Here is a 12,343-nt window from a genome sequence, read left to right as displayed (position 1 = left end):
TTTTCATAGAGAGAAAGTCTAGACCTTACTTTTTATAATGTGTCGGTGTCGGTGGGCAACAGCAAATTCAATTTTTGTTCAGATGGCCATAAATCATCCGGAGCACATTGTTGCGTTTCAAACAGCATCATATTTCTCCCAATTCAAAATGTGACATTGTTTTCTTTATTGTTCCATTTGTTATGGTTATTGGCGAATAAATTAAGAAGCTATTCTGTGTGGTTACTGCCTGAGTGACAAATTATGCAAGCCAGTTTAATTTGCTTCTTATTCTCAGACCTGAACACCGCGGAACAATTTCAGTGACGAGCCACACACGAGTGACTGAACTTCCGTGTTTACCTGAACCTTTTCCAACCCTTTTCCTTTTCCTCCAGGGAAGCACGCGTCCACGGCGGAGGAGTCGGTGACGCTGGACAACGGAGGATTCACTGCTTTGGAGCTCAACAGTCGAACGCTCAACACCAAGAACTCCTTCCTGAAAAAGAACGGCACCAGGTGTGCTCTCACTCACTCACTCACTCACTCACTCACTCACTCACTCACTCACTCACATTTTGAACAGGATTTGTTCAAGTGATTTGATTTAATTATTGTTAATGTGTTTGTGCGTCCAGGTCTCCTCCCAGGCCGAGTCCAGGTGGTCTTCACTACTCCGACGAGGACATCTGTAACAACTATAACGGAGCCGTGCTCACTGAGAGCACCACACTCACAGAGAAACCCACTGAGGTGTCTGAGTCAGAGGTAGCTCTCTCCATCTGACTCCCTCTCTCTCTCTCAATGTCAAAGGCTTTTATAGAGTGCTGCAGGATTGAGTCCTAAAACCCTGAAATTAGTTTAAGCACTTCCTCTTCGCGAAGGTAATGGGTTTCTTGAATGGGTTTTTGGTTAGAAGCCTGAAATAAGGTTAGGGTTTACACAAGCTTAAGAGATTTTAACGTTTTGTTCTACGATATAAAATAAGTCAGGGAAATACCCTCCGGTTGCTAACAAGTGGCTAAAGGAGACTACTAAACATCATCACCAGTGGCATCTCAGGAGAAGTATCCCACGTTATCTCAACGTCTTCAGCGCCAACCTTTCTCCCTAAGTTAGCTGTCTGTCTCTACCGTCAAGTAAAGGCGGAACTGACAACAAAAGATGTAAAAATCTCAGGGATGATCAGCCACACGTGTCTCTCTCTGATGAAGTTTAACCCTCCCACCCCCCCTGCTGTGTGTTTGTTTGTACGTAGTTAACAGACAGCGACTACGAGGACGAGCAGCCCAAGCACTCCTTCGTCAACCACTACATGAGCGACCCCACCTACTACAACTCCTGGAAGCGGCAGCCCAAAAGCCTTAAACCGACCAGCGCTCCCTTTGGCTACGAGGAGTGTGCCACTGCGGACACGGAGCCCTACTACCAGACCGTGGTCACCCAGCACAGCACAGGCGGCGCGTACACGCCCACGGGGCAGCCTGCGCACACGCACGTCAACCCCAACACCAACCCTCCTCCGGGCTCACGCACCCCTGTGACGGGGTTCTCCTCATTCGTTTGACTCTAGAGACGAAATCTGCACAAAAAGATACACACACACACACACGTACACAAAATGAAGGAAGGGGGGGAGGGAGGGAGGGGGGGGTGTTTGGACTAAAGGAGACAGAGCCGGAGGGGCGAGAGAGAGAGAGAGAGGGGAGGACGAGATGAGGAGACGTGGGACGGACTGGTGACAAAAACAGCCCCTCATGCCCCAAAGAACTAAACCCACACTTCTCACTCGCCTTCTCCCCTCGTTCACAAAGATCCTCACCGCGTCGCCGAGTGTGTGTGTGTGTGTGTGTGTGTGTGTGTGTGTGTGTGTGTGTGTGTGTTGCCCTCCTATTCTTTTACGCCTCCGTGTCACTGTGCTCACACACACACACACACACACACACAGTTCTCGTTTCCACACACACACACACACACACATTCACAGCGGCGTATGCCACCAGATATCCATGCCTATTCCAGAGACTCTCCAAGGAGAGCTGCGACTACGTGAGTCGGGCCTGGGCTCATTTCGAGGAGAGAAGTCGAACGTGGGATTTCTGCACAACGCTTCGTCTCTGTTTTCTGTATTTACACTGAAGTGCACAAATCCACACGCATGCACTCCCCGATGCTCCATTTCAGCAGCCCCCCCCCACCCCCCCCCCGCTGGGAGAGAGGAACTTTAAGGTTGAGGTGAGTCATTAAAAGACGGCACAGAAGGGAGCAGCTTTTGTTGACAGACTGGTTTCATGTACACAAACACGGAGCTGTCCGCTTTAAAATACCGCCGCACAGAGGGAAAGAGGAAAGAAAAGAAAACAATCGATAATCACGTTTTTTGAACTTGACGGAGGACGAGCGTGGGCTTCTTCAGATCTCAAGGCATTCTCAGTGAGAGTGCTGTGTGGTTTCTGATGTTTGGGGTTTGGTTTCGGAATATATGAAAACCATGTTGTTTTTTTTTTACCGTCTACTGCCTGTTGTCAGCGCTCCTTATACCACAGCCTCCCAAGCCATAACGCTTGCACTGAGCCGAACCCCACGCATTTCCTCTTTCTTCTGTTGAAGTTACATTTTTTTTGTTACAAGTCTGAGTGTGTTTGAGTGGGACACGTGTGCGTAGAAGCATGCCGTGATTAAAATGGCCCTGTGTTCAGCTAAGAAGCCCGTTCACCCGTCTCTGTTGTTCACTGCTAAGCGAAGCGTGCCATTGTACGTATGTTTGTGTTTTTAAGATGGATTTTGTACAGGGAAAGCCGTTTTACTAGTGTGCTGTTGTATGTAGTTTCGGCCGCGTTTGTGTAATTCAAAGCAAATAGTGAAACGGCACCGGAGCGAGTCCTCAGCTACACCGACAGATGGGAGGGAGGAGGAGGAGATGGTTCAACGGGAATCATGAAATATAGATCAGCCGTGTGAGTGTGGAACAAGTTTACAGGATATTTTAGAGAACCGTTCTTGTTCAAACTGAGTGCGATTGAACTTTTGAGTCATAAGGCCTCGCTGTCTGTACGCTGGCCTCCACTCCAGCAGCCAGGCTGCCACACATCTACTTTGTACCAAGTGCAAACGAACAAAAAAATCATCTGTAAGTTTTTCAGCTCATGTATAATTTAAAAGGTTTCTCCTCCGTCCCAGCCAGCCAGCAGCCTCCCTCACTCTGTCACGCTTGTTTTGAGTTCCATTACAGTGTGTGAATAAATGGTCATTGTTTAACAGCGCGTCTTTGTGGTCTGTTGTGGGACTGAGACAGTGAACGCGTCTCTTTTGGAGCGTCCTCTACATTACGCTTACTGAATTAAAGATGTGCCTTAACATTTTGTAACCGCCTCAGTGACACTGAGCTCTCTTCACCAGGCCTGTCAGCATTGTTTGTGTCTTTTATTTAAGCAGCACAAGGAGCATAGACATGTGTATGAGAAGGATCACAGCTTCATCAGCTGTTGTCAATATTTATTATCTAGCAGTGTTTCAATGTTCTGCTCAGTGTGTGATCTTCTCTCTGAATAAAGTTGTGCATTCGAGCATACTGCCGGCAGCATCAGAATCAGTCAATCATTTACTTTAGTTGTTCCCAATTGCCAGTTCATGTTGTGGCAGTGAAACAGAATCACATGGAAAAACAAAAACACACAATGCACATAAGTGCAAAAGAGAATTACACAATTTAACAACTTTTGTTAGTGTTTTTAAAACAAATATATTTTCAGAAACTGGCCTTTTCTATTTCACCAACAAATCCAGGTAGACCCTTTATACCAGAGCCAGAAACGGTTTACTGCCAAGAACTGTTGCACAAACAAGGAACGGGGCTTGTTGATTGGTTTGCGACATCGTTTAAGAATACAGAATGTGAAATGTTGCAATAGAATATGATAAACAAACAAATCAAGAGTATGTTTAAACAAGTCTGTTATTCGTAGCTTGGTTCTCTAATAACTGACACATTAATCAGACTAAAATTATAATCAAAAATAATTATTAATCACATTTCATTATTTGCATTCCACCTATTTAAACCATGTGACACCACCAATATACACGAGTGTGTGTGTCCAAGTCACTGAGACGACGCCTTCATGATGTGATGTCATATCTATTGTAAGTACTGACATTGGAGCCAAAATATTAAGTTCAATCAATCCATAGACAATTAATTAATACGAATATAAATAATCCATTTTAAGAAATTAATTCAGTAAAAAAAGCAAATGAGTGAGACTTTGCTGCTTTTTTGTGTTTTGATAGTTTAAACACAATTTTCTGATTAAACTTTTACTGAATTTTACAAGTATTTTCGATATTGAATTATTGCTTTTACTTAAGTAAAAGATCTGTTCCACCACTTCAGCCCCAATAAATATGAAGTAATATATATTAGTGGCACTAAGTATTTACTCGAGTACTGAACTTAAAAGTAGAGTTCTGAGTTGATCGTACTTTACTGAAGTATTTCAGTTCTTCTATACTTCATTTATACTTTTACTCCGCTACATTTCAGAGGCAAATACTGAACTTTTAGCACTACTTTGGAGTAACGACAACTTCAGCCACTTCTTACTTTGTAGATTAAGATTTATGTTTTAAAACAATGAGCATAAAGATGTGATGCAATGCTATACTGTAACATAAACCACCCAAATGTGGCTAAAGTAGTTCAAATTAGCACCACCATGACCAGTTACAACATTTAAATGCTGCTTGTTTGTTAGTGGATCAGTAAAATACTAGCAGACGTGCTTTTACTTTTGATATTTGGAGTACATTTAGCTGTTAATACTAATGTACTTTCCCTTGTACTGGGGCATGTTTATAGTGATGTCCACTGTCATGGGTCGTGCGGCTCCCAGCCAGCAGGGGGCGCTGTGTGCGGGGAAACAGCCCCCGGGGAACTGTTGTGGTGTCCGGAAGAAGGACTCAGCATGGCGGATATATTTTTACCACTTCATCCTTTTTGCTTTACAGTGTTAATATAAATATCGCAACATGAATCCCACATTTTAAACCCGTAGCGCTGCGGTGAGCTCTATCTTCAGACACGCACGGCTGTGTTGCACACTGCGCAGGTCTGAGCTGGAGCAGCTGTTTACACCGCTGTCCGTCTCTCTGCACTCGTCTGGACTTGTGACCCAGTTTGGTTTGGTGAGTTTTCGTCTCCTCCTCCATTATTGCTCAGTGCTCATCACAGTGCTCTTTATTTCTGCGGTTAGCTGTGCTGCTGCACAGAAACATGTCCACGCACCGGGACGGCCGCGTGTCACACTGACCCGTTTACACAGTGAAACACACAGGGGTGTGTGGCAGCTTGTAACGTCAGTCAGGGGACTTTACAGTGACCGCACTGCAGTTTGTGTTGTCTTTCATTTCTTTTACTGGGTAAACACAGGACACCCGCTGTGAAATAAACACCTGTACTCCCCGACTAGCCCAGGGGCCCCCTGAAGCCCCCACAGACCCCTTGAAGGGGTCCCACAGACCCCTTGAAGGGGTCCAGTCACTACATACGAGCTGAACCACTCACTAGATGAACATGAGTAGTGGCTTCTGTTCAGTGTTTTCCCCTCAGTGACACTGAGGCTTCGTGGAGGGAGCTCCTAATCTCTGACAAACCACACTAAATGTTAACTTTACAGAAGTCTGTGAGGTCAGTGAATGCAGCTGTTTCCAGTTAGATGTGTAATGCAGGTTTGGATGATGTGGTGAAGTAATTATTCATTTAATTTACTCTAGTCAAAGTAGCAATACACACTGTAAAGAAATATGCCATGACAAGAAAAAGCCCTGCATTCAAAAGTTAAAGTACAGAAGTATTAGCAACAAAATGTACTTAAATGATCAAAAGTAAAAGTACTCGTAATACTGGGAGTGGATACTCCCAGTGTTGTACTACTGCATTACTGGATCATTATCATTGGTGTATTCAAGAGCCTTGAATCATATTAAGTGATTCAAGGCTCTACTGCTTTATTAGGTGAACTTAAACACAAAATAGGGTTCCTAATATTCTGGACATCTTTGCTTGAAGAGCATCACCTGCTTTATTTAAATGTATTTTTCCCAGTCAAAAGTCTGTCCATCGTGTACTTTACGTGTCGCTTTGCTTTCTAAATGAATCTTACAAACTACAATCTGGATAACTTTTTAGCTGAGCGCTGCGGCCGGTAGCTCCCCGTGAACGTTGCTACTTTTCTGTCTTTGTTTGTTTTGTTTTTCGTGTTTATCACTTATGGCATATGACAGAATATTTTCATCAACATCTGAAAAGGAAGCGTGGGGATTAAGAGCAGCAGACTTTGAGACGATCACAGCCGACCAACCGGACCGACCTGCTGGAGCGAACGCCACCAAACTGCTCCAGGGAGGAGAGGGGGGAGAGGGAGGAGAGGGGAGAGAGGGAAGAGAGGGAAGAGAGGGAAGAGGAAGGAGAGGGAAGAGAAGGAGGAGAGGGAGGAGAGGGGGGAGAGGGAGGAGAGGGAAGAGAGGGAGGAGAGGGAGGAGAGGGGGGAGAGGGAAGAGAGGGAGGAGAGGGAAGAGAGGGAGGAGAGGGAAGAGAGCCAAGATGGAAGCTAAGCTAACCCAGCTAGGACCTAAAGCTGAATTTCATTGTGCATCCCTGTGTTACATGATGACAATAAATGATCCTTGAATCCTTAAATACTTGTATTTTCGTCTCAGTCTCATGGAATATTAGACATCTTTAACGTTCAGTAACCAAAATGAAAGAAACTAAAGAGGAATTTCCATATTTCAATAGAAAGACCCTATGCTGTAATGTGAAAGTGCTGCAGTGAAAACCAGTTTGCCGAAGCTTCAAGTATTCTGTTTTTATTGAGACAGTCAGAGATATTGATTAAACTCAATGCAGTTACTGTTCAGGCTTTAGTTTGTCATCATTTTTAAAGAGGAACTCCAAAAATCTAAACGTTTTCTGTGGCTCCGGAGGAGTTTTGTCCAGTTTGAGGTGCTGTTGAACTGTATCTATTATACTGAGAGGTGTTTCTGTTATTTAGCATACCCTCATTGATACGAATGGGGTGGACAAATTAATAGAAACGTCACAACCTTCACGAATGTGGATCTACAGCCGCACCGTTGTGCTAGACTGCATTAGTCTTAGCTAGCTGTACCTACCAAACCGAACCTGTGTTTGTTTCTTTCACAGGTCTCCTGGACTGACCTGAGTGGGATGAAACGTCAGGAGCCTGAACACAGAACAAAGAGGGTTACGTCTTAATCCAAAGAAGACCTCGGTGAAAACAAACCGTACACCAAACATTTAACAATGGGTGAAGTGACGGTCGAGGTTGATGCGGAGGTGACGAAACAGGACTTCTCCTCGGAGCCTCTGCCGGAGCCGCTGCTGATAATCCTCTCCCCGCCTCCACCTTTCTTACCCGTCCCCGGTGAGCCGACGATGTTTTGGCATAAGTGGGTGAAAGCCTTTGAACACTACGTGGAGGCGCTCGGTGAGAACAAGCTCGTGGACTCCAGTAGGTGTGTGCTCTTACAGAACTGCCTCGGCCTAGAGGGCCAGCGTATCTTCACAACACTGATCCCGAGTGAAACCAGCTACGCGGCAGCCATCTCCTCGCTGACGGTTTACTTCTGCTCTGATCGCAGCTCCCAGATGAGCCGCCTTCAGTTCCATCAGAGGGCTCAGGTGGCCGGAGAGACCGTAGATCTTTTTGTGTCCGCGCTGGAAGAACTGCTGCGGCCGTGCGGCTACGGAGACTTACAAGACGAGCTTATTCTGGATCAGCTGACCGAGAAAACAAACTGCCCACAACTCCGAGAGAGGCTGCTGTCGGAGAGGGAAACTCTGACGTTGGACAAGGCGTTGGTCATTGGTAAAGAGGTTGAATTTGCTTTAAATGAACCCGAACTGTTTGGTTTTCACGAGGTCAGTGTGGACATCGGAGACGATTTAGACCCTCCTGTGCAAATCAAGCGTAAAAGAGGGCGTCCTCGGCGCGGGGAGGGAAGGCCGAAAAACCACGCAAAACCACGCTGGACTAAAACTCCAACAAGATCATCGAGATACAAAGACAATTACTATTACAGCAACAATAAGCTATACTGTGAAAATGATGATGTGTCTAAGAGTGCCGATGAAGCCCGCGATAAAGCGGCTACTGAAGATAACGGAGCCTTGTCGTCGTCCTCACAGAGGATAGAGGAGGAAGGCTGCGACAATGCTAGTGAATGCGTCGATGATGACGACGATGAAGATGAGGACTTTTGCCCGTCTAAAATCAAAGGCCCCTACTGTCCCATCTGTATTGACAAGCGCTTCAGGGACGCAAACAAGCTCGCCAGACACATGAGGACGCACACGAAGGAGAAACCGTTCCGCTGCCCCGTGTGCGTCATGACGTTCAGCCAGTCCTACCACATGACCCGGCACATGAGGAAGCAGCACGGCGCCGGCCAGTACGTCTGCCCCACGTGTGGGAAAAGTTTGGAGAGCTTTGCGGGGCTGCAAAGTCACAAGAGGGCGCACGCGTCAAAGGTTCTGTCCTGTACCGACTGTCGTGAAAAGTTCACTGACAACGATGCGTTCCGCAGTCACATCATGTCACACGGCGAAGACCGCTCGACCCAGACAGAGGGACCGAGTTCTCAGCAAAGTGACCAAGGGAAAAACCAGGAAATAGTCGAATCACGCAACGAGGACAATTGTGACGATAGCGGTGATGATGATGATGGGGATTCTCAAGATAAAGAGTCTAAAGTTAATGTTAAGACGGAAGAGAAGGACACTGATGGAGCTAAATCTCAAGATGAAGACGGTCTGAAAGAAGAAGTCTCGTCTAAGACCAAAACAAAAGGCCATTTCTGTCCCATCTGTGTCGGCCGGCGCTTCAGAGGGCCGAACAAACTCGCCAGACACATGAGGACGCACACGAAGGAGAAACCGTTCAGCTGCCCGGTGTGCGCTATGACCTTCAGCCAGTCCTACCACATGACCCGGCACCTGAGGAAGCAGCACGGCTTGGGCCAGTACATCTGCGATAAATGCGGGAAAAGTTTAGGGAGCTGGCTGGAGCTGAAAGCGCACAAGAAGACTCATGCAGTTGAAGGTCTGACGTGTCTCGCGTGTGACAAGCAGTTCAAGGAGAAGGCCGCGCTGGTGAGTCATCTCAAACTACACAAGAAAGTCCCGTCCAGCCCTCGGAGCCTCGTCTGCAGCGACTGCGGCAAAGTATTTGGTCGAATGTATCACCTGAAAAGGCACATCGTGACCCATCGCAAAGCAACAAACGGGGAGGTTTACACGTGCCCCGACTGTCAGAAGAACTTTGCCTTCCCGGAAGACCTCAACAAACACGTGGAGGTCCATGTGAAAGAAAACAACGGGACTTGTCCGAAGTGTAACGAAACCTTCAGTAGTCCAGAAGGTCTGGAGACGCACATGGGGGTTCACGAAAAGTCTTACGCCTGCAACACCTGCGGGAAGAAGTTCAAGGTGGAGTACGCTCTGAAGAAGCACGAGCAAGGCCACCAAGACGAGCAGTATTACTGTTCTTTGTGCCGCAAGCGCTTCATCAAGCTGTCTCACTACAAGAGGCACGTGATGGTCCACGACAGACGGGAATCGAGGTGTCCGCACTGCGACGGCGTCTTTCTGCAGTTAACGGCTTTGAAGTATCACCTGCGGACTCATACGGAGGAAAGGCCGCACCAGTGCACCTGTTGTATCGAGACCTTTGAGGAGGAGGAGGAGCTCGAGCAGCACCGCCTCAAACACAGGAAATTCAAGAGGGAGAGGCCGTACTCGTGCACTCGGTGCGATTCCGCTTTCTCGACGCTGATCGAGCTGACGGACCACATGAGCTCCCACGACGGAGAGCAGCCGATGAACTGCCCCGTCTGCGGCCGGACTTTCCTGAACAAGAACAAGCTGGAGAAGCACCTGAGCATCCACTCGGGGGAGAGACCTCACCTCTGCGCCATCTGCGGCAACGGCTTCCCGTCGGCCGCCAGCCTCAAGTTGCACATCCACATCCACACGGGAGAGAAGCCCTTCCAGTGTCTGCAGTGCAGCAAGAGCTTCCGGTCGTCCAGCGGGCTGCGGCTGCACGGCAGGCAGCACATGGAGGTGCGGCCCAGCTACGAGTGTCCCGAGTGCGGCAGGACTTACGGTCGCATGACGGAGCTGAAGATGCACCAGCGCTATCACACGGGCGACAAACCGTACGCGTGCACCTGCTGCAACAAACGCTTTATAAGCAAAGACAAGTTGAACGTTCACATGAGGATTCACACGGGGGAGAGGCCGTACTCCTGCCCCCACTGTGGACAGACCTTTACACAGACTGGAGACAGAAACAGACACATCAGTAAATACCACTAGTTAGATGCTGGAGACCGTGAACTCCTGTGAACTTGTTGCATTTGAATGATGGCGCCGGTGGTTTTGCATGTTTGTAGGGGCCGGTAGCAGTCAGAAGAGACTCGGACTCTTGATTATTCACATTTTCTGATCCAGAATAAGAAACCAAAATAAGCTTTAGTTTAGGCAGATTCAGGCTGCCACGAACACTACATTGTCAAATGATTAGGTTGTGTGATTGTTTTTGGTAAATTAAAGAACGAAGATGTTATCCGTTGTAGAATATAATTCAAAACACGGCTTTAAATTATCAACCAGTGGTCAATCAATAATAATAATAATAATAATAAGCCTTATTTATACAGCATATTTCATACAGACTCTGTAGCTCAAAGTGCTCTACATTTAGAAAATGAATAAAAACAGAAAACATGCATTTCAGTTTCAAGTATCAACAAAGAGGAAGCATTACCAGTGCTTCAAGGTCTATTTACTACTCTTACTTTTCACTTATTCTAAGGAATATTAACATGTATTTCTACAAAGGCCTTTTGTTTAGCAAGTCAAAATGTTTTAAATGTCTTGGAATAAATAAAATAGGGAAAAATTGTAGCAAAGTGGAGTATGAATTCAATGGATTCAAGGATAATTTATTGTCATTATGCAACACGGGTCGCAGCTATTGTGCAACAGCTTGTTTTACAGCTTTTTGCAAAAATACATTGACGTTTGGATCATGGATTGTGCTTTTAAGGGTGGTCTGATATCTAAGACTCCACGCTCACTGTATAACAGCAACCGTCTCGGTGCAGGAAGCAAAAAACCTGCAAAACCACTGATTACTACAAGCCTTCACTTTTTGTCTTGCCATCCCAACAGTTTGTAGCTGCTGTGCTGTTTTGTGCCAGCGCCACACCTGGACTTGATTCTACGTCACTACATTAGCACTTAATACTAAAGCTCTGCGTGAGGGTTTAGTCCTTGTAGCTCATCCCTCTCACCCCTGTGCCTGACGCTTCCCTCTTCACACAGCACTTTCTCATTCAAGCACCTCGTTTTACCAACAAACACACACTAGTGACCGGCATGCCAGTGGTTCTTTGACCTCCAGAGCTTTTTTTGTTCAACTTGTTTGCCCACATCTGGGGCTACAGACTGGACTTGATCACGGTCACTCAAATCAAATGACACTAAAAGACGTCAGAGATCGAGTTTCGGTGCTTTTGTTGTCCTCCCGGTCACAGTATGTTGTCATATGTTTGTTTTGGTTAATCTTTTTAATTTTTTTTTTATTTTGCCATCTCTGTAACCAGGCGTTTTGTAACTGTGTTTAGAAAAGTGCCATCGGAATAAAACCATTATTCACCCTGCTTGCATATGTAAGGAGGTTTATCAACGGTATTTGTAAAAGGTAAACATGTAAGTTGCATCTTTTTATCTACTTTCAATCAGTGAATCGGTCAAAAGAGAATAGATAAATAAAGGAGTCTCACAGGTTTTCCCCTCGGTTCCAACATGCAGATAAATATTTTGCAACCATGAGAGCTTTTTTTAAGTTATCTCTCCCGAAATGTAAGAACGTTTTGAAACATTGAAGAATTTCTGGGCATTTAATTAATCTAAAACTAGAAATACTAAACGCAAATGAATCAATGAAGGAGCTGGAACACAGGCCATCCACATGAGTGTTGTGGGGAAATAAAACTTTACACTCCATTACATTACTAGTTTATAAAATAATTAAATTATGTTATTTCTATTTCTGTGTGAAATAACAAAACAGTGCAAATAATACACTGTAAGATATACAGTAAATGATACAACTAAAACAACATTAAATCGGTACAAATTTAAATCAAGAATCATGCTGAAATTTAAAAAAGGAAAAAAAAGACACTGTTGTATAACTACAAGACTATATGTGAGAATCAAGTTATAGGTCAAATTGGACCTGTGTAGTCTGTTCTGACTTGTATCAGTGAAACATCT

At 45.7% G+C, this 12,343-nt stretch overlaps 2 protein-coding genes across 2 annotated transcripts in view; both read left to right on the top strand.

The window, feature by feature from the left end:
• The window catches only part of sdk1a (sidekick cell adhesion molecule 1a), a 136,848-nt gene extending 135,252 nt beyond the window's left edge, over positions 1-1,596 (top strand). The window contains exons 44-46 of the mRNA XM_068737439.1: positions 378-498; positions 618-747; positions 1,238-1,596. Of these exons, the coding sequence (XP_068593540.1) occupies positions 378-498; positions 618-747; positions 1,238-1,546 (560 nt within the window). The 3' untranslated portion in view covers positions 1,547-1,596. The remainder of the gene's footprint in view (positions 1-377; positions 499-617; positions 748-1,237) is intronic.
• A 3,349-nt stretch (positions 1,597-4,945) lies between these two features.
• Positions 4,946-11,724, top strand: LOC137892385 (zinc finger protein 585A-like). The gene is made up of 2 exons (XM_068737453.1): positions 4,946-5,163; positions 7,184-11,724. Exon 2 carries the CDS (start codon positions 7,304-7,306, stop codon positions 10,373-10,375), a length of 3,072 nt encoding a protein of 1,023 aa, XP_068593554.1. The 5' UTR covers positions 4,946-5,163; positions 7,184-7,303; the 3' UTR covers positions 10,376-11,724.
• Positions 11,725-12,343: the final 619 nt, after the last annotated feature.

Source organism: Cebidichthys violaceus, unplaced genomic scaffold (genome assembly GCF_023349555.1).
Source record: "Cebidichthys violaceus isolate CVI_PGR_0920_01 unplaced genomic scaffold, fCebVio1.0.p SCAF_79, whole genome shotgun sequence".
NCBI classification, from domain to species: Eukaryota; Metazoa; Chordata; class Actinopteri; order Perciformes; family Stichaeidae; genus Cebidichthys; species Cebidichthys violaceus.
This window is presented reverse-complemented; position numbering and strand designations above follow the sequence as displayed.

Coding starts and splice junctions, on each gene's coding strand:
- LOC137892385 (XM_068737453.1), top strand. CDS start 7,304: ATGGGTGAAGTGACGGTCGAGGTTGATGCGGAGGTGACGAAACAGGAC.